Source organism: Entelurus aequoreus, linkage group LG19, assembly GCF_033978785.1.
Source record: "Entelurus aequoreus isolate RoL-2023_Sb linkage group LG19, RoL_Eaeq_v1.1, whole genome shotgun sequence".
NCBI classification, from domain to species: domain Eukaryota; kingdom Metazoa; phylum Chordata; class Actinopteri; order Syngnathiformes; family Syngnathidae; genus Entelurus; species Entelurus aequoreus.
Window position 1 is genome coordinate 10366485 of NC_084749.1, and position 26743 is coordinate 10393227.

The 26743-nt window shown below is 33.5% G+C and overlaps 1 protein-coding gene across 1 annotated transcript; it reads right to left on the reverse strand.

Moving 5' to 3' along the window:
- Positions 1-505: 505 nt before the first annotated feature.
- Positions 506-26743, reverse strand: LOC133635103 (C-C motif chemokine 5-like). The gene is made up of 6 exons (XM_062027873.1): positions 26665-26743; positions 21840-21927; positions 11866-11943; positions 2480-2597; positions 2315-2417; positions 506-2233 (listed from the first exon to the last, which is right to left on the reverse strand). Exons 2-6 carry the CDS (start codon positions 21901-21903, stop codon positions 2213-2215), a joined length of 384 nt encoding a protein of 127 aa, XP_061883857.1. The 5' UTR covers positions 21904-21927; positions 26665-26743; the 3' UTR covers positions 506-2212.

Genomic DNA, 26743 nt, shown 5'->3' on the forward strand with positions numbered 1-26743 from the left:
CAAGACTTTCCAAAACAAGTCAAATTAGCTAACCTCAATGAACCCCAAAATACCTTAAAATAAGTATATTCTCACTAATAACAAGTGCACTTTTCTTGGTATCAAAAAAAAGACCTTTTTGCTCAATATGTTGAAAGATATTCTTAAATGAAATAAATGCTAGTGCCATTATCTTGACATAATGATATGCACTCGGCATTACATTTCTTGAAACCAGCAAACTTATACTAAAAACTAATGTATATTTAATGGAAAGGCAACAAGGCAACCGCTTGTTACTCTCGGGGTCTACACTGCAAAAAGTCAGTGTTCAAAAACAAGAAAAAAAAATACAAAAATTAAGGGTATTTTATTTGAACTAAGCAAAATTATCTGCCAATAGAACAAGAAAATGTGGCTGGTCAAGACTTTCCAAAACAAGTCAAATTAGCTCATCTCAATTAACCCAAAAATACCTTAAAATAAGTATATTCTCACTAATAATAAGTGCACTTTTCTTGGGAGAAAAAAAAGGAGACCTTTTTGCTTAATATGTTGAAAAATATTCTTAAATGAAGTAAATGCTAGTGCCATTATCTTGACATAATGATATGCGCTCGGCATTAAGAACTAGTTTATTGTTCTTAATGGAAAGGTAACAAGGCAACCACTTGTTACTCTCGGGGTCTACACTGCTAAAAGTCAGTGTTCAAAAACAAGAAAAACAGAAATGAGGGGTATTTTCCTTGAACTAAGCAAAATTATCTGCCAATAGAACAAGAAAATTTGGCTTGTCAAGACTTTCCAAAACAAGTAAAATTAGCTAACCTCAATGAACCCCAAAATACCTTAAAATAAGTATATTCTCACTAATAACAAGTGCACTTTTCTTGGTAGAAAAAAAAAGAGATTTTTTTTGCTCAATATGTTGAAAAATATTCTTAAATGAAGTAAATGCTAGTGCCATTATCTTGACATAATGATATGCGCTCGGCATTACATTTCTTGAAACCAGCAAATTTATACTAAAACTCATTTATTGTTCTTAATGGAAAGGCAACAAGGCAACCACTTGTTACTCTCGGGGTCTACACTGCAAAAAGTCAGTGTTCCAAAACAACAACAAAAAAAATTCCAAAAATGAGGGGTATTTTATTTGAACTAAGCAAAATTATCTGCCAATAGAACAAGAAAATTTGGCTTTTCAAGACTTTACAAAACAAGTCAAATTAGCTAACCTCAATGAACCCCAAAATACCTTAAAATAAGTATATTCTCACTAATAACAAGTGCACTTTTCTTGGGAGAAAAAAAAGGAGACCTTTTTGCTCAATATGTTGAAAAATATTCTTAAATGAAGTAAATGCTAGTGCCATTATCTTGACATAATGATATGCGCTCGGCATTATATTTCTAGAAACTAGCAAATTTATACTAAAAACGAGTTTATTGTTCTTAATGGAAAGGCAACAAGGCAACCACTTGTTACTCTCGGGGTCTACACTGCAAAAAGTCAGTGTTCAAAAACAAGAAAATAAAAAATACAAAAATTAGGGGTATTTTATCTGAACTAAGCAAAATTATCTGCCAATAGAACAAGAAAATGTGGCTTGTCAAGACTTTCCAAAACAAGTTAAATTAGCTAACCTCAATGAACCCAAAAATACCTTAAAATAAGTATATTCTCACTAATAACAAGTGCACTTTTCTTGGGAGAAAAAAAAGGAGACCTTTTTGCTCAATATGTTGAAAAATATTCTTAAATGAAGTAAATGCTAGTGCCATTATCTTGACATAATGATATGCGCTCGGCATTACATTTGTGCATTGCAAAATGATTAACCCCCTCCTCCCTCTCACGCGAGATCCACCCAGAAATGGGGGCTACATGAATCCCGTCTCCACTGTAGAACCTTTTGTGTCAGAAAATATGGGGGGAAAAATTGACTTTTTTGTGTCTTTTCCAGCTCAAATGTGCTCATTGTTGATTCCTAGTGAAACTATGTTTATAGGATGAATATATGAATATGAATTATATGAATATTTGAGGGCTGTACAGTCCAAAGCTGTCCAATATTGGCTCATTTCTTGCAGGCTCCACACAGGAAATAAAACAAAGTTCCAATGTAGTTCCCAAAATAGACGACGTGTCCTGATCTAACTTACATTCTTTTGTCAGTGGCAGGAAATAGCACATTTACAGGCGTGCTGGAAGATTTATGATGTTTTATGTTTATCTCCTGCTGATTTTCTCCTAGTGGGAAGAAATTTAAAAAAAAATGTTGCGTATTTTTAATCCAAAGTCACATATTGTGTAATATTTACTAATACTTACCCTGGCGTCCACAGCCTCCTTCAGCTTCTTCACCCATTTCTTGTCCGGGTCGGCGCAGACGGTGCGCTGGTTTTTACGGCCGGGCGTTCTCATCATGGTGAAGCTGCACACATCGCTCACGGTCACTGGCTTTTCCAAAAAACCAAAACAGATTTGAATACTCACACGACAGCTCTGATGTTGCAGTCTCCATCTGTTTCCTGTATCCTGTAGCTCTCGATGTTGACGATGGCGTTGGCTCTCATCCTGCGCACGTGGCCCAAACAGCAGTTGCCGTAGGAACCTGCGGACAAGGTCAGGTTCACACGAGCTCATCAGAGACCACGAGTAGCAGCGATAACGCTCATGAAAACATCCACACACACACAAAAAAAAAAAAAAACACTCCCCAATGTGAGTAGGATTTCCTATTTTGTATTGTTGCACTTAAAGCGTTGGAAATAAGCTTTGGGTTTAGTATAGGATTAGGGTTACAAGTAGGAATAGAGTCATCCCTCGCCGTATTTCGCTTGAAAAGTTTTTGGCTTCATTCAACGGTCATATTTTTGTCTTAAATTAAGCATCTTTATTAAAAGGTACTAAAAAAAATCAATTTACATCCAAATCGTAATTTTTATTTATTCCGATTCTAAATCAATTAATCATTTTCAAACATTGATTTAAAAAAAAGGATATATATATATATCATACTTGCCAACCTTGAGACCTCCAATATCGGGAGGTGGGGGGTAGGGGGTGGGGGGGGGGTGGGGCTTGGATGGGGTGGGGGGGGTTGGGGGCGTGGTTATTTACAGCTAGAATTCACCAACTCGAGTATTTCATATATATATATATATATATATATATATATATATATATATATATATATATATATGTATGAAATACTTGACTTTCATTGAATTCTAGCTATATATATATATATATATATATATATTTATATATATATATATATATTTTATTTACATAAAAGAAATACTTGAATTTCAGTGTTCCGGTGGCTATCCAGTAGATGGCAGTATTGTCCTGTTTAACTTCTCCGTTCATGATGAGTATATCATTTCGGCCACCGTGTTCAATGGAGAAGTCTGTTCTACATATTTACAGGCAACATACACCTTCCCCTTCGAACTGTCCTGGATGAACTGAAATTCTTGTATCCATTCGTTTTGGAACTTGCAAGCGTATTTCTTCATCTTGCTCGTCGACGGCGTCGCCATGTCTGTAATTTCCTCGTTCTTCTGCTTCGTCTCCTTGTTGTGTGCGCAGTTGTGCACTCTACTCTCTAAAAGCCCGAGATGTTATGTCGTCATTGGGCAGGCAAGCTGTTTATATTGTGGGAAAGCGGACGTGAGAACAGACTGTCCCCACTCAGTCTCAGGTCCGCATTGAGCTGGAGGGGGCGTGGCCTCCATGTCCGGCTGAATACCGGGAGTTTGTAGGGAGAAAATCTCTGCCGGGAGGTTATCGGGAGAGGCTCTGAATACCGGGATTCTCCCGCTAAAAATGGGAGGGTTGGCAAGTATGATATATATATATATATATATATATATATATATATATATATATATATATATATATATATATATATATATATATATATATATTAGGGCTGTGAATCTTTGGGTGTCCCACGATTCGATTCAAAATTAATTCTTGGGGTCACGACTCGATTCTTTTTTTCAATTCAACACGATTCTCGATTCAAAACCGATATTTTTTTTTATTTTTTTATTTTTTTTATTTTTTAATGAAAACAATACACAACAATACCATAATAATGCAATACAATTTCAAAACCAAACCCGACCCAGCGACATTCAGAATAGCAATAAACAGAGCAATTGAGGACACACAAACATGACACGGAACAATCTAAAAGTAGTGAGACAAAAATGAATATTATCAACAACAGTATCAATATTAGTAACACTCATTATTATCTAAACTAAATGCAGTTTTTTCTACTGATATTATCTCCATAGCTTGTGTGTACCAGTCAGTATGAGTTGGACTATCAACATCTATCCATTTTTTTAATATTACCCTTTTTGTTATTATACATATTGAAAGAAATGCATTTTTACTCTTTGATGACACGTTACTAAATTGATGGAGATCCCCAAGAATACAAGTTTGCAGTGTCATTGGGATGTTTATATTAAAGACTGTGATTGCTTCTTTTGTTGCTTTCAACCATAACTCTTTTATTCTCTGACATTCCCACAATAAATGAACAAGAGTTGCCTCGGCTGCCCGACACTTCATACATAACTTGCTATCTACTACACCAATTTTAAACAGCTGAGAAGATGTCAAATACAATTTATTCAATATCTTAAATTGAGTCAGTTTATCTTTAGGATTTTATCAACTGATTGCAATAATGTAAATTTGTTTTAAGTAATAAATGAACCAAAAATATGACTTATTTTATATTTGTGAAAATATTGGACACAGTGTGTTGTCAAGCTTATGAGATGCGATGCAAGTGCAAGCCACTATTGTTCTTTTTTTTTTTTTTTTATAAATGTCTAATGATAATGTCAATGAGGGATTTTTAATCACTGCTATGTTGAAATTGTAACTAATATTGATACTGTTGTTGATAATATTCATTTTTGTTTCACTACTTTTGGTTTGTTCTGTGTCGTGTTTGTGTCTCCTCTCAATTGCTCTGTTTATTGCAGTTCTGAGTGTTGCTGGGTCGGGTTTGGTTTTGGAATTGGACTGCATTGTTATGGTATTGCTGTGTATTGTTTTGTTGGATTGATTTAAAAAAAAAAAAATTAATAAATAATAATAAAAAATAAAAAAATCGATTTTTTAAAAATGAGAATCGATTCTGAATCGCACAAGGTGAGAATCGCGATTAGAATTTGAATCGATTTTTTCCCACACCCCTAATATATATATATATATACAGTGTATATATATATATGTATATATATATATAAATATATGTATATATATAAATATATATATATATACACATACACACACACATATAAATAATACACATTTACATATACATTTACATATTGTCATGATCCGGATCATGTTTAGTTTAGTTCTGTTAGTTTTGGACTTCTTTAGTTCCTGGTTGCACTTCCTTGTTTGAGTTTGTTACCATGGTTACTTATTATTTTCACCTGCCGCTTGTGTTCCCGACGCGCACCTGTTTTCCATCACTGACACTATTTAAGCCTGCCTTTCTGTTCACTCGTCCTGTCTTCCTTGTTTGCGGTAAGCAACCGTCACATATATGTATTCCTGTTCTAGACTCTGTGCCTAATTATCAGTTCTGTATACATATTACATATATGTATATATAATATTTTATATACATGGTATTTTGTATTTATTTTATATATATAATATTTTATATAATATATATATATATATATATATATATATATATATATATATATATATATATATATATATATATATATATATACATATTGTATATATAATATATTTTTATGTATATATAAATCAAATCAAATCAACTTTATTTATAAAGCACATTTAAAATTTACCACAGGGGTAGCCAAAGTGCTGTACAATGGGCAGGTTAAAAGATAATACGAGAACCGAGCAAACACAACACAACACAAACAGAACACGATAAATAAATAAAATAAATAAAACATAAAAACAGGTTCACAGCAGGTGTATTATGGGGCGCCATTGCAGGATGGATATCACTTAGTGTTAAAAGCCATGGAATAAAAGTATGTTTTTAAGAGAGATTTAAAAACAGGAAGAGAGGAGGCTGGTCTAACACTAAGAGGTAGGTCGTTCCAGAGCTTGGGAGCAGCAGCGGCGAAAGCTCTGTCACTTCTAAGCTTCAGCCTTGTGTCTGGGACCGTCAGTAGCAGCTGTTAGGCTGATCTTAGGGATCGGGTGGGGCAGTAAGGCTGAAGGAGGTCGGAGAGATATGTTGGCGCGAGGTTGATTAGACATTTAAAAACAAATAAAAGGAGTTTAAAATTGATTCGGTAACGCACAGGGAGCCAGTGAAAGGACGCTAATATAGGGGTGATGTGCTCACGTCTGCGGGTCTGTGTTAGCAGACGAGCAGCAGAGTTCTGCACGAGCTGCAGGCGGGCGAGGGAGGCCTGGCTAATGCCTACATACAGGGCATTGCAGTAGTCAAGACGAGTCGAGATAAAGGCGTGGATTAATTTCTCGAGATCATGTCCTGATAGAAGCGGTTTCACTTTCGCTATTTGGCGTGATTGATAAAAGCTTTTTTGAACGACGCTGCTGATTTGTTTTTCGAATTTAAAATCTGAGTCGAACTTTACCAATCCAATCAATCCAATCCAATCCACTTTATTTATATAGCACATTTACACAACAAGAATGTTTTCAAAAACAATATTAAAAACAATATTATGCTACACCAATGACTGAATAAAAACAAAGAATAAATGAATAGAAAACCAATACAGAGACAATATAAAAAATAAATATAATTAAAAACGATTTTAAAGGGTAAAACCAATTAAAACAGTAAAATAGACATCAAAATTTTTAAAATACCCCCAGGTTTGTGACACAGTCGCTGAGATACGGGGTCAGAGTGCCGAGGTCAACGTTGGGGGAGGGAGAGCGACTTGGACCAAACAACATAACTTCTGTTTTGTCTTCATTTAGGCTCAGGAAGTTAGCTGAAAGCCAGCTAACTTATATATATATATATATATATATATATATATATATATATATATATATATATATATATATATATATATATATATATATATATATATATATTAGGGCTGCAACTAACAACTAATTTGATAATCGATTAATCTGTCGATTATTACTTCGATTAATCGATTATTAATCGGATAAAAGAGACAAACTACATTTCTATCCTTTCCAGTATATTATTGAAAAAAAAAACAGCATACTGGCACCATACTTATTTTGATTATTGTTTCTCAGCTGTTTGTAAATGTTGCAGTTTATAAATAAAGGTTTATAAAAAAAAAAAGGAGCCTCTGTGCACGCGCATAGCATAGATCCAACAAATCGATGACTAAATTAGTTGCCAACTATTTTTATAATCGATTTTAATCGATTAGTTGTTGCAGCCCTAATATATATATATATATATATATATATATATATATATATATATATATATATATATATATATATATATATATATATATATATATATATATATATATATATATATTTATATATATATTTACATATTTAAATATATATTTATATATATAAATATAATATATATATTTATATATATAAATATATAATATATATATAAATATATATATATATATATATATATATATATATATATTTATATATATAAATATATATTTATATATATATATATATATATATATATATATATATATATATATATATATATATATATATATATATATATATATATATATATATATATATATATATATATATATATATATATATATATATATATATATATATATATATATATATAAAATACATATATAGTACAGGCCAAAAGTTTGGACACACCTTCTCATTCAATGCATTTTCTTTATTTTCATGACTATTTACATTGTAGATTGTCACTGAAGGCATCAAAACTATGAATGAACACATAAGGTGAAATAACTGAAAACATGTTTTATATTCTAGTTTCTTCAAAATAGCCACCCTTTGCTCTGATTGCTGCTTTGCACACTCTTGGCATTCTCTCCATGAGCTTCAACAGGTAGTCACCTGAAATGGTTTTCACTTCACAAGTGTCATAGTTGGGATGCCTTCAGTGACAATCTACAGTGTAAATAGTATTGAAATTAAGAAAATGCATTGAAATGAGAAGGTATATATATATATATATATATATATATATATATATATATATATATATATATATATATATATATATATACACATATATATATATATATATACACATATATATGGCAGTTTTTTCTTTTCAAAACACTTTTTTTTAAAACTGTAAACCAGGTGTCCTTAACCTTTTTGACCTCGGGGCCCAACTTTTCCACTACAAATATTAACCCTACATTAGTAGTCTTAGTCTATTCAATAATTAAATCCAACCTATTTACAGTTTACAGCATAAATAGGTCAGGCTGAATAATAAATAAAAAATACTAATCAAATAAACTGCAAAAGAGGAACTCATATAAACTGATAAAATCATTAAATTGTAACTAAATTAATAAATACTAATAATAATATATTTTTTTAATAAACTGTCAATGAAATAGAAGTGCAAATGAAAATACAGCTCCACCCCTTTAGTCATAATTTTTGCGCTTAAGAAACTTCTCTGTGACTTAAGATCCAGACTTCTTCTGTTTGTTTATTATCTTTTCCACCACAAGTGGTGTAAAAGTGTATCACATTGGATTACCACTGCGGCCCATACGACTCACAGCTGAGAAACAGATATTTTTTGACGGCCCTCTAGGGAAGCACTTTTTTGTACAACTATGATTGATATTATTATTGATACTGTGACTTTTACACATTCTTGGCTTTCTTTTGTTTTGTATTATATTTATACACTGCAAAAAAAAACAACTCAGTATATTTTACGGTATAAAACTGACCACTTATTTGCCAGACTTTTACCATAAAAATAAAAGTGGTACAATTTTTCAATTTACAGCAATGCACTGTAAATTTTAAAAAAATATGTAGATTTAAAACTGGCAGTTCAGTCACTAGAAATGTAAACAGAAAAATGACAAACGTAACATTTTTCAATTTACAATAATTATGTGCAAAAACTACTTTCAATTTTAAGGTAAAATCTTGGTGATTGAGCTGCCAGTTTTTACCGTAAAATCTACAGTTTTTTTTTTATTTTATAAATTTCTATCTTACCTCTAAAGGCTTAGTGGCCACATGCGTGGACAGCACCTTTTAGCTCTTATTTCCAAAATTGTGTACACTACTGAATTGGGGTCTTATGGCCGCTTATGTGGACACTTATACTGCCATCTGGTGGTGTCAGAAGAGTATAACATACAATGGAATTTGGAGGGAAAAAAAGTGTAAAAATAAGAATTAGCATGTCACTAAACATGAAGTACACGTTTGTGTACTTATGGACTAAGTACATCATATCAAAAGATGATTCTTAGTTTATATTCTAATTAGTGTCCAATAAGCCCAAATAGCAAAGAGAAATAAAAAAAGCATGTAAACAAACAGCTTGGGCCTTAAGAGGTTAAGTATTGTAAAGCTGCGATTAGGTTGGAGTTGAGTTTGCGCTATTTTCTTTTATTAGATTTATTAACATTATGTGCTTTATGTAAATACATGTTTTTAAATGGATTTAAAAGAAAGAGTTGTACACTGCGTGTATAAGTCGTATGTCAGCCGCCAAGAGGAGCTTTTGTAACCTGTAACCTGTTTTGAAAAGGCTTCATTATAATTTATCCACCAAATAAACTATTACAAGACTCGTGTTGAATCAAGAATCGACCGTGAATCCACTCCTTACCACAAGAAGTTTGGTAATCAAATCGTGAGGTGGCCAAAGATTCCCACCTCTATTTTTATACATAATTATGTCTAAATGTGTCACAACATGGTTTTCGCAGCTTACTGCGAGATTTGTTCTCCCGGGATGCAAACGGACTATTCCGGACAAGGCTTGCAGGTAGGAACATATTTAATAATCTTCACTCAAAAAGGTACAAAAACGGAAAACATGGCTGATCGCACTTGGAGTTAAAGCAAATACTTAGCATAGACCAGGGGTCACCAACGCGGTGCCCGCGGGCACCAGGTAGCCCGTAAGGACCAGATGAGTAGCCCGCTGGCCTGTTCTAAAAATAGCTCAAATAGCAGCACTTACCAGTGAGCTGCCTCTATTTTTTTAAATTTTATTTATTTACTAGCAAGCTGGTCTCGCTTTGCCCGACATTTTTAATTCTAAGAGAGACAAAACTCAAATAGAAATTGAAAATCCAAGAAAATATTTTAAAGACTTGGTCTTCACTTGTTTAAAAAAATTCATTATTTTTTTTTAACTTTCAGAAAGACAATTTTAGAGAAAAAATACAACCTTAAAAATGATTTTAGGATTTTTAAACACATATACCTTTTTACCTTTTAAATTCCTTCCTCTTCTTTCCTGACAATTTAAATCAATGTTCAAGTAAATTTATTTATTTTATTGTAAAGAATAATAAATACATTTTAATTTAATTCTTCATTTTAGCTTCTGTTTTTTCGACGACGAATATTTGTGAAATATTTCTTTAAACTTGTTATGATTAAAATTCCAAAAAAATATTCTGGCAAATCTAGAAAATCTGTAGAATGAAATTTAAATCTTATTTCAAAGTCGTTTGAATTTCTTTTAAAATTTTTGTTCTGGAAAATCTAGAAGAAATAATGATTTGTCTTTGTTAGAAATATAGCTTGGTCCAATTTGTTATATATTCTAACAAAGTGTAGATTGGATTTTAACCTATTTAAAATATGTCATCAAAATTCTAAAAGTAATCTTAATCAGGAAAAATTACTAATGATGTTCCATAAATTATTTTTTAAATTTTTTCAAAAAGATTCGAATTAGCTAGTTTTTCTCTTCTTTTTTTCGGTTGAATTTTGAATTTTAAAGAGTCAAAATTGAAGATAAACTATGTTTCAAAATTTAATTGTCATTTTTTTCGTGTTTTCCCCTCTTTTAAACCGTTCAATTAAGTGTGAATATCATTAATTATTAATAATAACATAGAGTTAAAGGTAAATTGAGCAATTTGGCTATTTCTGGCAATTTATTTAAGTGTGTATCAAACTGGTAGCCCTTCGCATTAATCAGTACCCAAGAAGTAGCTCTTGGTTTCAAAAAGGTTGGTGACCCCTGGCATAGACTATGGACATAGAGAACTTATAAAACCGTGTCATGAAATAAACACGACTTACGTAGTCCAGGCATGAAACAAACAAAACTTACAGGGACACGGCATGAATCGAACAACTAGCATAAACAATGGCATAGCAAGAAACAAACATGAAACTGTGGCATGAAACAACTAACTAACATGGCATGGAGCAACTAATGACGCCAGGCCGACTGACTGGCAAAGGCGGTTGAAATAGTCTCTTGATTAGAGCCAGATGAGCGTCCGAACACCAGCGGCAGGTGAAAATTATACGCAACCATAGCAACCAAAACAAACAATAGTGCACAAAAAAACGGAACTATATGGAGTTAAACTAACAGAACATAACGAAAACATGTTCCGGACCGCGGATCATGACAAAATGAGCTTTAAATATGAATACTACAGTGGTATTGGCCCCTAGATGAGGCCTAATGATTGGCTCAAATGTGCAAGTAAAACAAAGAGCACATTAAATATGTTGTTGTAAAACAAATATCAAAACCAACAACAGGCCTTATGTGATTTTAATTCAAGTTAAAATTGAGTTATTAACAATGTAACATATAGTTTGTTAGTATATAATTGAAATAGGCAAGGTGTAGATTCATGTACTTGTCTCTGCCAGTGTCTACACCGCTCACTCACCATCAAAGGTTTGATAGGAATCCTGGGGGTGAGCATTTTCTTGGGGGTCAAACTCAGATGAAGCAGCCACTGCTGATTCTGGTGCAACAGAGCATAGAGGTTTATTGTTCTGTCATGTCGTAAACCTTAAATGTTATGTTTACCATGAATTGATTACCGTGGACCCCGACTTAAACAAGTTGAAAAACTTATTCGGGTGCTACCATTTAGTGGTCAATTGTACGAAATGTGTACTGTACTGTGCGATCTACTAATAAAAGTTTCAATCAATCAATCAATGGAAAAAACTGACTTAAAACTAACCTATTCTTGGGCAAAATCTAAATAGGCTCCTCAGTAGCATGGCTCCAAATGGACAACTTCATTTTCCCCCAACAAAAAATATTTTTAAACCATTCAGTGTAAATTGTTCCTTTTTCTAAATAGTCTGTTTTACTTGGTTGTTGTCAGCGCCACGTTTGGTCCTTGGCAACCCTTAGAGTGGGCTCCGTTAAACTGCCTCTAATCACTACAATGTTCCATGCCAACAAAGCAAGTATGCCTGATAGAAAACACTCAAAAAATAAGGGTCCACTTTTCGAAATGCACTAGCTTGATGCTAATTTACATTGGATTTGCCATAGACATGCTACTGATTAGCATTAGAGGTTTTACATGACGATTGTAACACCTTTAAATTTGTGGCTAAAAAAACTACTACTAAAATACACGTGACAATCAAACGGCTGGTGTGTAATAACTACAGTACTTACAGTATGAACACTTTGTAGGACTCAGCAAGACACAACTGGCTCTTTCAACTTCATGGCAAAGACTACTCACTGACTACGGAAACACATTATCTATACCAGGGATTCTCACACTGTGGTACGCGAGCTCCATTTAGTGGTACGCCAAAGAAGTCTGTAAAAATGTACTTTTACTGCTATCTATCTGCATGCAAATGTCTACTATATAATACTTGCAAATGAGAAGTGTAAGAAAACAAGATATGACAACTGGACAGAACATGTGTCATTATCAGAAAATTTGACGTACTGGAAATTGTTACGGTTGATTCCTAGGTACAAGGAATTGGTACTGTATCAGTTCACATGTGAAAGGTACCGTCCCTAAATGGCAATGAAAACTGTAACATTGCCAAGAGTGCTTGACTGCTTGTATTCCGGCCAAGTGTTTGAGCCGGTGCCAGCTTTGCAACCGGACTCGACGTCACAATTGCTGACGTTGGTCCTATTTATGGTTATGTTGGCAAAGGCCGACCTCTTTATCTATAGATATCACATTTACAATCATAACTATACACTCTGTCACTAATCAACGCCCTTCTCCCCATTTGAGACTGGAATCAGAGCTAGCCTAAATCAGTAGCATGTTTACATAAAATGCTAACACTTAGCATGTGTGCTAACGATAGCATGGTAACAGTCAGCATGTTTCATATACCAAGTTATACGACTCAAAGGTGTATGGCTGCAGAAATTGGGGGAAAAAAGTGTAAAATTAGATGAAAAAGTTAGCAAGCCTAAGTTAGCTTTCTAGCATGCTACCGTTTGCATGCTAACAGTTATCAAATGTCACATATAAAGTTATATGACTCTGGGCTAAACGGTAGCAAAAGTAGCTCAAAAAGTTACTTTTACCAAGTTATATGACTCTATAAGGTAAACGGTTGCAAAATTAGCTGAAAAAGCTAGCATGCTAACGCAAACATGCATACAGTTAGCATGTTTCAAATACCAAGTTATATGACTGTAAGGTGTATGGCTGCGAAATTAGACAAAAAAAGTGTAAAAGTAGCACAAAAAAAAGTTAGCACTAGCATGCTAATGTTAGCACGCTAACAGTTAACAGGTGTCACATACCAAATTAAATGACTATAAGGTAAACGGTTGGAAAATTAGCTGAAAAAGCTAGCATGCTAACGTAAACATGCATACGGTTAGCATCTTTCAAATACCAAGTTACATGACTGTAAGGTGTATGGCTGCAGGAATTGAAAAAAAAAATTTGTAAAAATTAGATGAAAAAGTTAGCAAGCCTAAGTTAGCTTGCTGGCATGCTATCGTTTGCATGCTAACAGTTAACAAGTGTCACATTCCAAGTTATATGACTCTGGGCTAAACGGTAGCAAAAGTAGCTCAAAAAGTTACTTTTACCAAGTTATATGACTCTAGTATAAGGTAAACGGTTGGAAAATTAGCTGAAAAAGCTAGCATGCTAACGTAAACATGTATACGGTTAGCATGTTTCAAATACCAAGTTATATGACTGTAAGGTGTATGGCTGCGAAATTGGACAAAAAAAGCGTAAAAGTAGCAAAACAAAGTTAGCACTAGCATGCTAACGTTAGCACGCTAACGGCTAACATGTGTCACATACCAAGTTATATGACTCGAAGGTAAACGTTTGCAATATTAGCTAAAAAAAGCTAGCATGCTAACGTAAACATGCATACGCTAGCATGTTTCAAATACCAAGTTATATGACTGTAAGGTGTATGGCTGCGGAATTAGACAAAAAAGCGGAAAAGTAGCAAAAAAAAGTTAGCGCTAGCATGCTAACGTTAGCAGGCTAACAGTTAACAAGTGTCACATACCAAGTTATATGACTCTGGGCTAAACGGTAGCAAAAGTAGCTCAAAAAGTGACTTTTACCAAGTTATATGACTCTATAATGTAAAGGGTTGGAAAATTAGCTGAAAAAGCTAGCATGCTAACGTAAACATGCATACGGTTAGCATCTTTCAAATACCAAGTTATATGACTGTAAGGTGTATGGCGGCGGAATTCGGCAAAAACAAAACGTAAAAGTAGCAAAACAAAGTTAGCACTAGTATGCTAACGTTAGCACGCTAACAGTTAACAAGTGTCACATACCAAGTTATATGACTCTGAGGTAAACGGTAGCAAAAGTAGCTCTAAAAGTTACTTTTACCAAGTTATATGACTCTATAATGTAAAGGGTTGGAAAATTAGCTGAAAAAGCTAGCATGCTAACGTAAACATGCATATGGTTAGCATCTTTCAAATACCAAGTTATATGACTGCAAGGTGTATGGCTGCAGAAATTGTTTTTAAAAAAAAGTGTAAAATTAGATGAAAAAGTTAGCAAGCCTAAGTTAGCTTGCTAGCATGCTATCGTTTGCATGCTAACAGCTAACAAGTGTCACATACCAAATTATATGACTCTGGGCTAAACGGTAGCAAAAGTAGCTCAAAAAGTTACTTTTACCAAGTTATATGACTCTATAATGTAAAGGGTTGGAAAATTAGCTGAAAAAGCTAGCATGCTAACGTAAACATGCATACAGTTAGCATCTTTCAAATACCAAGTTATATGACTGTAAGGTGTATGGCGGCGGTATTCGGCAAAAACAAAACGTAAAAGTAGCAAAACAAAGTTAGCACTAGCATGCTAACGTTAGCACGCTAACAGTTAATAAGTCTCACATACCAAGTTATATCACTCTGGGCTAAACGGTAGCAAAAGTAGCTCAAAAAGTTACTTTTGAGCTAGCAGTTAACAAGTGTCACATACTAAGTTATATGACTCTGAGGTAAACGGTTGCAAAATTAGCTGAAAAAGCTAGCATGCTAACGTAAACATGCATACGGTTAGCCTCTTTCAAATACCAAGTTATATGACTGCAAGGTGTATGGCTGCAGAAATTGAAAAAAAAAGAAGTGTAAAATTAGATGAAAAAGTTAGCAAGCCTGAGTTAGCTTGCTAGCATGCTATCGTTTGCATGCTAACAGCTAACAAGTGTCACATACCAAGTTATATGACTCTGAGCTAAACAGTAGCAAAAGTAGCTCAAAAAGTTACTTTCACCAAGTTATATAACTCTATAAGGTAAACGGTTGCAAAATTAGCTGAAAAAGCTATTATGCTAACGTAAACATGCATACGGTTAGCATCTTTCAAATACCAAGTTATATGACTGTAAGGTGTATGGCTGCGGAATTACACAAAAAAAAGTGTAATATTGGCTGGAAACGGTCTAATGCTAATGTTAGCATTCTAGCATGGTAACTAGGGATGTCCGATAATGGCTTTTTGCCGATATCCGATATGCCGATATTGTCCAACTCTTTAATTACCGATACCGATATCAACCGATACCGATATCAACCGATATACACAGTCGTGGAATTAACACATTATTATGCCTAATTTGGACAACCAGGTATGGTGAAGATAAGGTACTTTTTAAAAAAATGAATCAAATAAAATAAGATAAATAAATTAAAAACATTTTCTTGAATAAAAAAGAAAGTAAAACCATATAAAAACAGTTATATAGAAACTAGTAATTAATGAAAATTTGTAAAATTAACTGTTAAAGGTTAGTACTATTAGTGGACCAGCAGCACGCACAATCATGTGTGCTTACGGACTGTATCCCTTGCAGACTGTATTGATATATATTGATATATAATGTAGGAACCAGAATATTAATAACAAAAAGAAACAACCCTTTTGTGTGAATGAGTGTAAATGAGGAGGGAGGTTTTTTGGGTTGGTGCACTAATTGTAAGTGTATCTTGTGTTTTTATGTGGATTAATAAAAAAAAACAAAAAAAAACGATACTGATAATAAAAAAAACGATACAGATAATTTCCGATATTACATTTTAACGCATTTATCGGTCGATAATATCGGCAGACCGATATTATCGGACATCTCTAATGCTAACGTTAAAGAAGCTAGCACATGACTGGGTAAGAAGAAATACCAAAATGCAGTGTTTGTTGGTGTAGACAAAGGTATCGAAATATGGCTCTGTTTGATTTCGCGGGAGTCGGTACCTGGTATTCCTGACGGACATCGTGGGTACCTATATCGCTCTAGCTATTATCTTCGGCACCTGGTAGTCGTGACGGACATCGTGGGTACCTACTGTATATCGCTCTAGCTATTATCTTCGGTACCCGGTAGTCCTGACGGACATCGTGGGTACCTATATTGCTCTAGCTATTATCTTCGGTACCCGGTAGTCCTGACGGACATCGTGGGTACCTATATTGCTGTAGCTATTATCTTCGGTACCCGGTAGTCCTGACGGACATCGTGAGTACCTATATAGCTGTAGCTATTATCTTCGGTACCCGGTAGTCCTGACGGACATCGTGGGTACCTATATTGCTGTAGCTATTATCTTCGATACCCGGTAGTCCTGACGGACATCGTGAGTACCTATATAGCTGTAGCTATTATCTTCTGTACCCGGTAGTCCTTACGGACATCGTGGGTACCTATATTGCTGTTGCTATTATCTTCGGTACCTGGTAGTCCTGACGGACATCGTGGGTACCTATATAGCTGTAGCTATTATCTTCGGTACCCGGTAGTCCTGACGGACATCGTGGGTACCTATATTGCTCTAGCTATTATCTTCGGTACCCGGTAGTCCTGACGGACATCGTGGGTACCTATATTGCTCTAGCTATTATCTTCGGTACCCGGTAGTCCTGACGGACATCGTGGGTACCTATATTGCTGTAGCTATTATCTTCGGTACCCGGTAGTCCTGACGGACATCGTGAGTACCTATATAGCTGTAGCTATTATCTTCGGTACCCGGTAGTCCTTACGGACATCGTGGGTACCTATATTGCTGTAGCTATTATCTTCGGTACCTGGTAGTCCTGATGGACATCGTGGGTACCTATTTTGCTGTAGCTATTATCTTCGGTACCTGGTAGTCCTGACGGACATCGTGAGTACCTATGTAGCTGTAGCTATTATCTTCGGTACCCGGTAGTCCTTACGGACATCGTGGGTACCTATATTGCTGTAACTATTATCTTCGGTACCCGGTAGTCCTGACGGACATCGTGAGTACCTATATAGCTGTAGCTATTATCTTCGGTACCTGGTAGTCCTGACGGACATCGTGAGTACCTATATAGCTGTAGCTATTATCTTCTGTACCTGGTAGTCGTGACGTACATCGTGGGTACCTATATAGCTGTAGCTATTATCTTCGGTACCTGGTAGTCCTGACGGACATCGTGAGTACCTATATAGCTGTAGCTATTATCTTCGGTACCTGGTAGTCGTGACGTACATCGTGGGTACCTATATAGCTGTAGCTATTATCTTCGGTACCTGGTAGTCGTGACGGACATCGTGAGTACCTATATCGCTCTAGCTGTTATCTTAATGGATGAATCATTTCTACTTTGTGGAAATTAATTTACCATGGTCAGGCCTGGAACCAAATAGTAGTGTTGACTGGAGTTTTAGTGGTGAGGTTAGGGTTGGGTTTATGGTTAGGAGTGTAGTTTGTGATGGGAACGTGGACCCCGACTTAAACAAGTTGAAAAACTTATCCGGGTGTTACCATTTAGTGGTCAATTGTACGGAATAAGTACTGTACTGTGCAATCTACTAATAAAAGTTTCAATCAATCAAGGTTTAGGGTTGGGGTTAAGATTAGGTTGTTTGGGGTTTGGTTTACACAGAAGGTAAGGGTTTACAGATAAGGATGTAGTTGAGTTGGTGTTAGGGTCTATTTATCTGGACAATGATGTCATGTGACATGGTTTCACTTGTAAGAGTGAAAGAGAAACAATTTCAGATGAGTCGGTCATATTTATGGTTATGTTGGCAAAGGCTGACCTCTTTATTTACTCAATAATCAACCCCTTTTCTCCCCATTAGAGACTGAAATCAAAGAAGGAATGTGGATGATGAAAAACAGACGGTTGCTGCCTGGGACGCCGTTATTTAATAAGTGTTTGAAAAACAACAACACAGATAACCAGATGAGGCAATTCCTGAAGGAAGTGCGTGTGAATGCTCCCATGCTGAAGTTGAACTGAAATGCTGACAGAATGTTGTATGAATGTAAGAATAGTTTGAATGTCGAAGAGTTGGAATTTCCTGGAAAACCAGAATTTGGTTTGGAACTTGGGAAAGTGTTAGTTTGAATGTCCAGGATGAGTGGAATGTGTCGATGTTGGAATGGTTTGAATAGGTTGAAAAATGTGGAAATGGTGGAAGTGTGAAAAATGGCCAATTCATTTGGAATGGGGAAAATGGCCCGGAAAACCTGGAATTCTGGGAAATCTGGGATATTTTTTTTTTAAATTGTTGAGCACGCTGAATATTTTGAAGTTCAAACGGTTTGAATTGTGGAACTTTGAAAAATGTTCCATTGATTTCAATGGGACTTTCATAAAAATTGGGAATTCCGAGAAAAGAGAGAATTTTTGGAAAATGGTAAAAAATAACTTGAATGTTCTGAATGGTTGGTGTTGGAATTTTTCAAAACGGCCGAGAAATGTTGAACTAGTAACATTTTTAATTGAGAAATGGTATTATGGAATTTCGGGAAAACCGGGAATTTTTCTAGGAAAAAAAAAACAAAGTTGTTTTTTGAACTGGAAAAATTCCCGATTACGAGGAATGTTTTGACAGTGGAATGTGTTGATGTTGGAATGGTTGATTAGGTTTGAAAAATGTGGAAATGGTGGAAGTGTGAAAAATGGCCAATTCATTTGGAATGGGGAAAATGGCCCGGAAAACCTGGAATTCTGGGAAATCTGGGAATTTTTTTTTTAGAATTGTTGAACACGCTGAATATTTTGAAGTTCAAACGGTTAGAATTGTGGAACTTTGAAAAATGTTCCATTGATTTCAATGGGACTTTCATAAAAATTGGGAATTCCGAGAAAAGAGAGAATTTTTGGAAAATGGTAAAAAAAAACCTTGAATGTTCTGAATGGTTGGTGTTGGAATTTTTCAAAACGGCCGACAAATGTTGAACTAGTAACATTTTTAATTGAGAAATGGTATTATGGAATTTCGGGAAAACCGGGAATTTTTCCAGGACAAAAAACAAAGTTGTTTTTTGAACTGGAAAAATGTTTTGACAGTGGAATGTGTTGATGTTGGAATGGTTTGAATCGGTGGAAAAATGTGAAAATGGTGGAAGTGTGAAAAATGGCCAATTCATTTTGAATGATGAAAATGTCTCTAAAAACAGGGAATTCTAGGAAATCCCGGATTTTTTTTTTTTGATTTGTTGAAGGGGAATTTCGGGAAAACCGGGAATTTTTCCAAGACAAAAAACAAAGTTGTTTTTTTAACATCAAAAAATTCCCGATTAAGAGGAATGTTTTGACAGTGGAATAGTTCAAGTGGGTTGAAAAATGTGGAAGGAGTAATTGACAGAAAATAGGGTGAAAATAGGGTTTGGAAAACTGGGAATTCCTGAAATTTTTAAGAAATTGAAAAATGATAGTTTGAATGTCCAGAATAAGTGGAATATGTTGAAGGTGGAATGGTTTGAATCGGTTGAAAAATGTGAAAATGGTGGAAGTTTGAATGAGGAAAATGTCTCTAAAAACTGGGAATTCTAGGTAATCCCGGAATTTTTTTAGATTTGTTGAAGGACAGCACACAATTCCTGAACAGGCGGAATATTTTGAAGTAGAAACGGTTTGAATTAGATGAAACTTGAATGTTCTGAATGGTTGGTGTTGGAATTTTTCAAAAGGGTCGAGAAATGTTGAAGTAGTAACATTTTTTAATTGAGAAATGATATTACGAAATTCCTGGAAAAACTATGTTGCTTTTTGAACTCGAAAAATTCCCGATTAAGAGGAATGTTTTGACAGTGGACTAGTTAAAGTGGGTTGAAAAATGTAGGAGGAGTAGTCGACAGAAAAAGGGGTGAAAATAGGGTTTGGAAAACTGGGGATTCTGGGAAATCCAGGAATGTTTTTTAAATTGTTGAAGTGGAGCAGACAATTCCTGAACAGGATGAATATTATGAAGTAGAAACGGTTTGAATTAGATAAAAAAAAATTGAGAATTGTGGTACTTTGAAAAATGTTCCATTCATTTCAATGGGAATTTCTTAAAAATTTGGAAATTCCGGGAAAAGAGGGAATTTTTTTGAAAATGCTAAAAATAAAACTCGAATGTTGTGAATGAGTGTTGGAATTTTTCAAAAGGGTCGAGAAATGTTGAAGTAGTAACATTTTTAATTGAGAAATGGTATTCCGGAATTCCTGGAATTTCAGGAAAACCTGGAATTTTTCCAGGACAAAAAACAAAGTTGTTTTATGAACTCGAAAAATTCAAGATTAAGAGGAATGTTTTGACAGTGGAATAGTTTAAGTGGGTTGAAAAATGTGGAAGAAGTAGTCGACAGAAAAAAGGGTGAAAATAGGGTTTGGAAAACTGGGAATTCTGGGAAATCCGGGAATTTTTTTTTTTATTGTTGAAGGAAAGCACACAATTCCCGAACAGGCTGAATATTTTGAAGTTGAAACGGTTTGAATTAGATGAAAAATGTAAGAGTTGTGGAACTTTGAAAAATGTTCCATTGATTTCAATGGGAATTTCATTAAAAATTGGGAATTCCGAGAAAAGAGGGTTTTGTTTTTTTTTTAAATGAGGAAAACCGGGAATTTTTCCAGTTTAAAAAAAACAACATTGTTTTTTTGTCCTAATTAAGAGGAGTGTTTTGACAGTGGACTAGTTAAAGTGGGTTGAAAAATGTGGGAGGAGTAGTCGACAGAAAAAAGGGTGAAAATAGGGTTTGGAAAACTGGGAATTCCTGGAATTTTTAAGAAATTGGAAAAATCATAGTTTGAATTTCCAGAATGAGTGGAATATGTTGAAGGTGGAATGGTTTGAATAGGTTGAAAAATGTGAAAATGGTGGAAGTTTGAAAAATGCCCAATTCATTTTGAATGGGAAAAATGTCCCGGAAAACCTGGAATTCTGGGAAATCTGGGAATTTGTCATGGGAAAGCCCGCGATTCCCGAATAGGCTGAACAGTTTAAAGTGGGATCGGTTTGAATTGGATGAAAAATGTGGAAGGTAGAGCGCGCCAAAACATGGAGAAGAAGAAGTAGAATAATAAATAGATGAATTTTGGTGTAGAAAAACATAATTGACACAATGATGTGCCAAACCTATCTCGAGTTGCCAAACCCACGGCGTACCCACCTTGTGCCACACACAGCGTGGTGCAGATGATGAGCAGCAGGGACAAAAGAGTTTGGAATTTCATGTCGGCTGTCGCTGCTACGCTCGGCTGTGCAGAAATAAAGAGTGTCAGGCAGCTGTGGCTTCGGTACTCAACTGGCAAAGTGGACGTGGTAATTATCACTGTGGAATGTTTCGTGCTTTACTGCAGTGGTCCCCAACCTTTTTTCTCCTTCATACCGACAGCCACCAGACTGTATAATGCATATGTTCCTTTTGACTGTACATGTACCGGAAATGTATAATGTATTTATATTATTCACTTGTGAATAATGATTTATAATAGACTGTATTTATGTTATTCACATGTGAATAATGCTGTATAATAAACTACTTATATTATTCACATGTGAATAATGCTGTATAATGGACTGTATTTATGTTATTCACATGTGAATAATGCTGTATAATAAACTACTTATATTATTCACATGTGAATAATGCTGTATAATGGACTGTATTTATGTTATTCACATGTGAATAATGCTGTATAATAAACTGTATTTATGTTATTCACATGTGAATAATGCTGTATAATAAACTACTTATATTATTCACATGTGAATAATGCTGTATAATGGACTGTATTTATGTTATTCACATGTGAATAATGCTGTATAATAAACTACTTATATTATTCACATGTGAATAATGCTGTATAATGGACTGTATTTATGTTATTCACATGTGAATAATGCTGTATAATAAACTGTATTTATGTTATTCACATGTGAATAATGCTGTATAATAAACTATTTATATTATTCACATGTTAATAATGCTGTATAATGGACTGTATTTATGTTATTCACATGTGAATAATGCTGTACAATAGACTGTATTTATATAATTCACATGTGAAAATTTCTGTATAATAGACTGTATTTATATTATTCACATGTGAATAATGCTGTATAATAGACTTATTTATGTTATTCACATGTGAATAATGCTGTATAATAGACTGTATTTATATAATTCACATGTGAAAAATTCTGTATAATAGACTGTATTTATGTTATTCACATGTGAATAATGCTGTATAATAGACTGTATTTATGTTATTTACATGTGAATAATGCTGTACAATAGACTGTATTTATGTTATTCACATTTGAATGATGCTGTATAATAGACTGTATTTATGTTATTCACATGTGAATAATGCTGTATAATAGACTGTATTTATGTTATTCACATGTGAACAATGCTGTATAATAGACTGTATTTATATTATTCACATATGAATAATGCTGTATAATAGACTGTATTTATGTTATTCACATGTGAACAATGCTGTATAATAGATTGTATTTATGTGAAAGATGCTGTATAATAGACTGTATTTATGTTATTCACATGTGAATAATGCTGTATAATAGACTGTATTTATATGATTCACACGTGAATAATGCTGTATAATAGACTGTATTTATGTTATTCACATGTGAATAATGCTGTATAATAGACTGTATTTATATAATTCACATGTGAAAAATGCTGTATAATAGACTGTATTTATGTTATTCACATGTGAATAATGCTGTACAATAGACTGTATTTATGTTATTCACATTTGAATGATGCTGTATAATAGACTGTATTTATGTTATTCACATGTGAATAATGCTGTATAATAGACGGTATTTATATTATTCACATGTGAATAATGCTGTATAATAGACTATTTATATTATTCACATGTGAATAATGCTGTATAACAGACTGTATTTATGTTATCACATGTGAATAATGCTGTATATTAGACTGTATTTATATTATTCACATATGAATAATGCTGTATAATAGACTGTATTTATGTTATTCACATGTGAACAATGCTGTATAATAGACTGTATTTATGTTATTCACATGTGAACAATGCTGTATAATAGACTGTATTTATATTATTCACATATGAATAATGCTGTATAATAGACTGTATTTATGTTATTCACATGTGAACAATGCTGTATAATAGACTGTATTTATATTATTCACATATGAATAATGCTGTATAATAGACTGTATTTATGTTATTCACATGTGAACAATGCTGTATAATAGATTGTATTTATGTGAAAGATGCTGTATAATAGACTGTATTTATGTTATTCACATGTGAATAATGCTGTATAATAGACTGTATTTATATTATTCACATGTGAATAATGCTGTATAATAGACTGTATTTATATGATTCACACGTGTATAATGCTGTATAATAGACTGTATTTATATTATTTACATGTGAATAATGCTGTATAATAGACTGTATTTATATGATTCACACGTGAATAATGCTGTAAAATAGACTGTATTTATGTTATTCACATGTGAATAATGCTGTATAATAGACTGTATTTATGTTATTCACATTTGAATGATGCTGTATAATAGACTGTATTTATGTTATTCACATGTGAATAATGCTGTATAATAGACTGTATTTATATTATTCACATGTGAATAATGCTGTTTAATAGACTGTATTTATGTTATTCACATGTGAATAATGCTGTATAATAGATTGTATTTATATTATTCACATGTGAATAATGCTGCATAACAGACTGTATTTATGTTATTCACATGTGAATAATGCTGTATATTAGACTGTATTTATATTATTCACATATGAATAATGCTGTATAATAGACTGTATTTATGTTATTCACATGTGAACAATGCTGTATAATAGACTGTATTTATATTATTCACATATGAATAATGCTGTATAATAGACTGTATTTATGTTATTCACATGTGAATAATGCTGTATAATAGACTGTATTTATATTATTCACGTGTGAATAATGCTGTATAATATACTGTGTTTATGTTATTCACACGTGAATAATGCTGTATAATAGACTGTATTTATGTTATTCACATGTGAATAATGCTGTATAATAGACTGTATTTATGTTATCACATGTGAATAATGCTGTATATTAGACTGTATTTATATTATTCACATATGAATAATGCTGTATAATAGACTGTATTTATGTTATTCACATGTGAACAATGCTGTATAATAGACTGTATTTATGTTATTCACATGTGAACAATGCTGTATAATAGATTGTATTTATGTGAAAGATGCTGTATAATAGACTGTATTTATGTTATTCACATGTGAATAATGCTGTATAATAGACTGTATTTATATTATTCACATGTGAATAATGCTGTATAATAGACTGTATTTATGTTATTCACATGTGAATAATGCTGTATAATAGACTGTATTTATATTATTCACATGTGAATAATGCTGTATAATAGACTGTATTTATGTTATTCACATGTGAATAATGCTGTATAATAGACTGTATTTATATGATTCACACGTGAATAATGCTGTATAATAGACTGTATTTATGTTATTCACATGTGAATAATGCTGTATAATAGACTTTATTTATATTATTCACATGTGAATAATGCTGTATAATAGACTGTACTTATGTTATTCACATGTGAATAATGCTATATAATAGACTGTATTTATATTATTCACATGTGAATAATTCTGTATAATGGACTGTATTTATGTTATTCACATGTGAATAATGCTGTATAATAGACTGTATTTATGTTATTTACATGTGAATAATGCTGTATAATAGACTGTATTTATATTATTCACATGTAAAAAATACCTAAGTGTTTATTGTCTATTGTGAGCGAATTGTGGTGCTGAATTTCCCCCAAGGATCAATAAAATAAAAAATAAAATTCTATTCTATTCTATTTTTGCACCACGGACCGGTTTAATGTGGGCATTATTTTCAGGGACCGGCTTTCCACTAGTGCCAGATAAATACAGCAAAAATAAGTGCATGAAAAATACAACTCAATATAACACCGAATTAGCCCTGAACTTGTTTCTTTGCAATGAGTTTGCAGATGGAAATCAGCCTTTGGCTACAATCGGTCACATTTATATTGTCTATGTTCATTAATGTGCATTGCATCATGTCACAAAGTTTAACAAAATAATAACAAATGGAAAATCCCTATGAGGAGTTTTATTGTACATCTATGATTTTTTATGATTTTTATTAAGGATCCCCATTAGCTGGTTGCCTCAACAACCCACTAGTCTTCCTGGGGTCCACAATTCAATACAATTACAAGTAAAAGCATATAATTATAGCTACACAATGCAGAAAAAAATATAAGCATCAATAAAAAACAAGCAAACAATTTACAGTCACAGAATAATAATTACCATATAAATATAACTACACAATATAAAACCAAATCTCTACGTCTATAAACTTAGACGTAGAGACTTAGACTTCCTACAGTACAGATAAGAACTAAATTTTGTTGCATTAGCTCGTTGTAGTGCAGGATAAAAGCGCAATAAGGTGCAGATATAAATAAATAGATTAATGTACAGATAAATATATTGCACTTTTGCATATGCATCCATGTTTATAGATGTATGTTTTTTGTCTTTATATTCCAGTGAGTTAATCCATTTTTTGAGGGGGAATTGAGGGGATTATTATGATGCGAAACAAGCTTATCGGTGTGTCTCGTGGGACAGGCGAAAGTTAATTTGGAGAAAATGCAGTCGTTTATAAATTATTTAATAGGTCACGGACCGGTACCGGTCCCCGGACCAGTGGTTGGGGTCCACTGCTTTACAGCACAATGATAAGACATTTGACATCAATTATGCTCCATTTTCATTTCAGGAAGTCTGTCCTATTATCATTAGTCATATTAGTCATGTATAACAGTGTGTAAATGATGCAGAGAAACTTACCTGCTGCTCACGTTCACCACAACTCCTGCTGACAAACTGAAGTGTGTTGTCTTTGCACCCCTTTTGTGCACATATTACC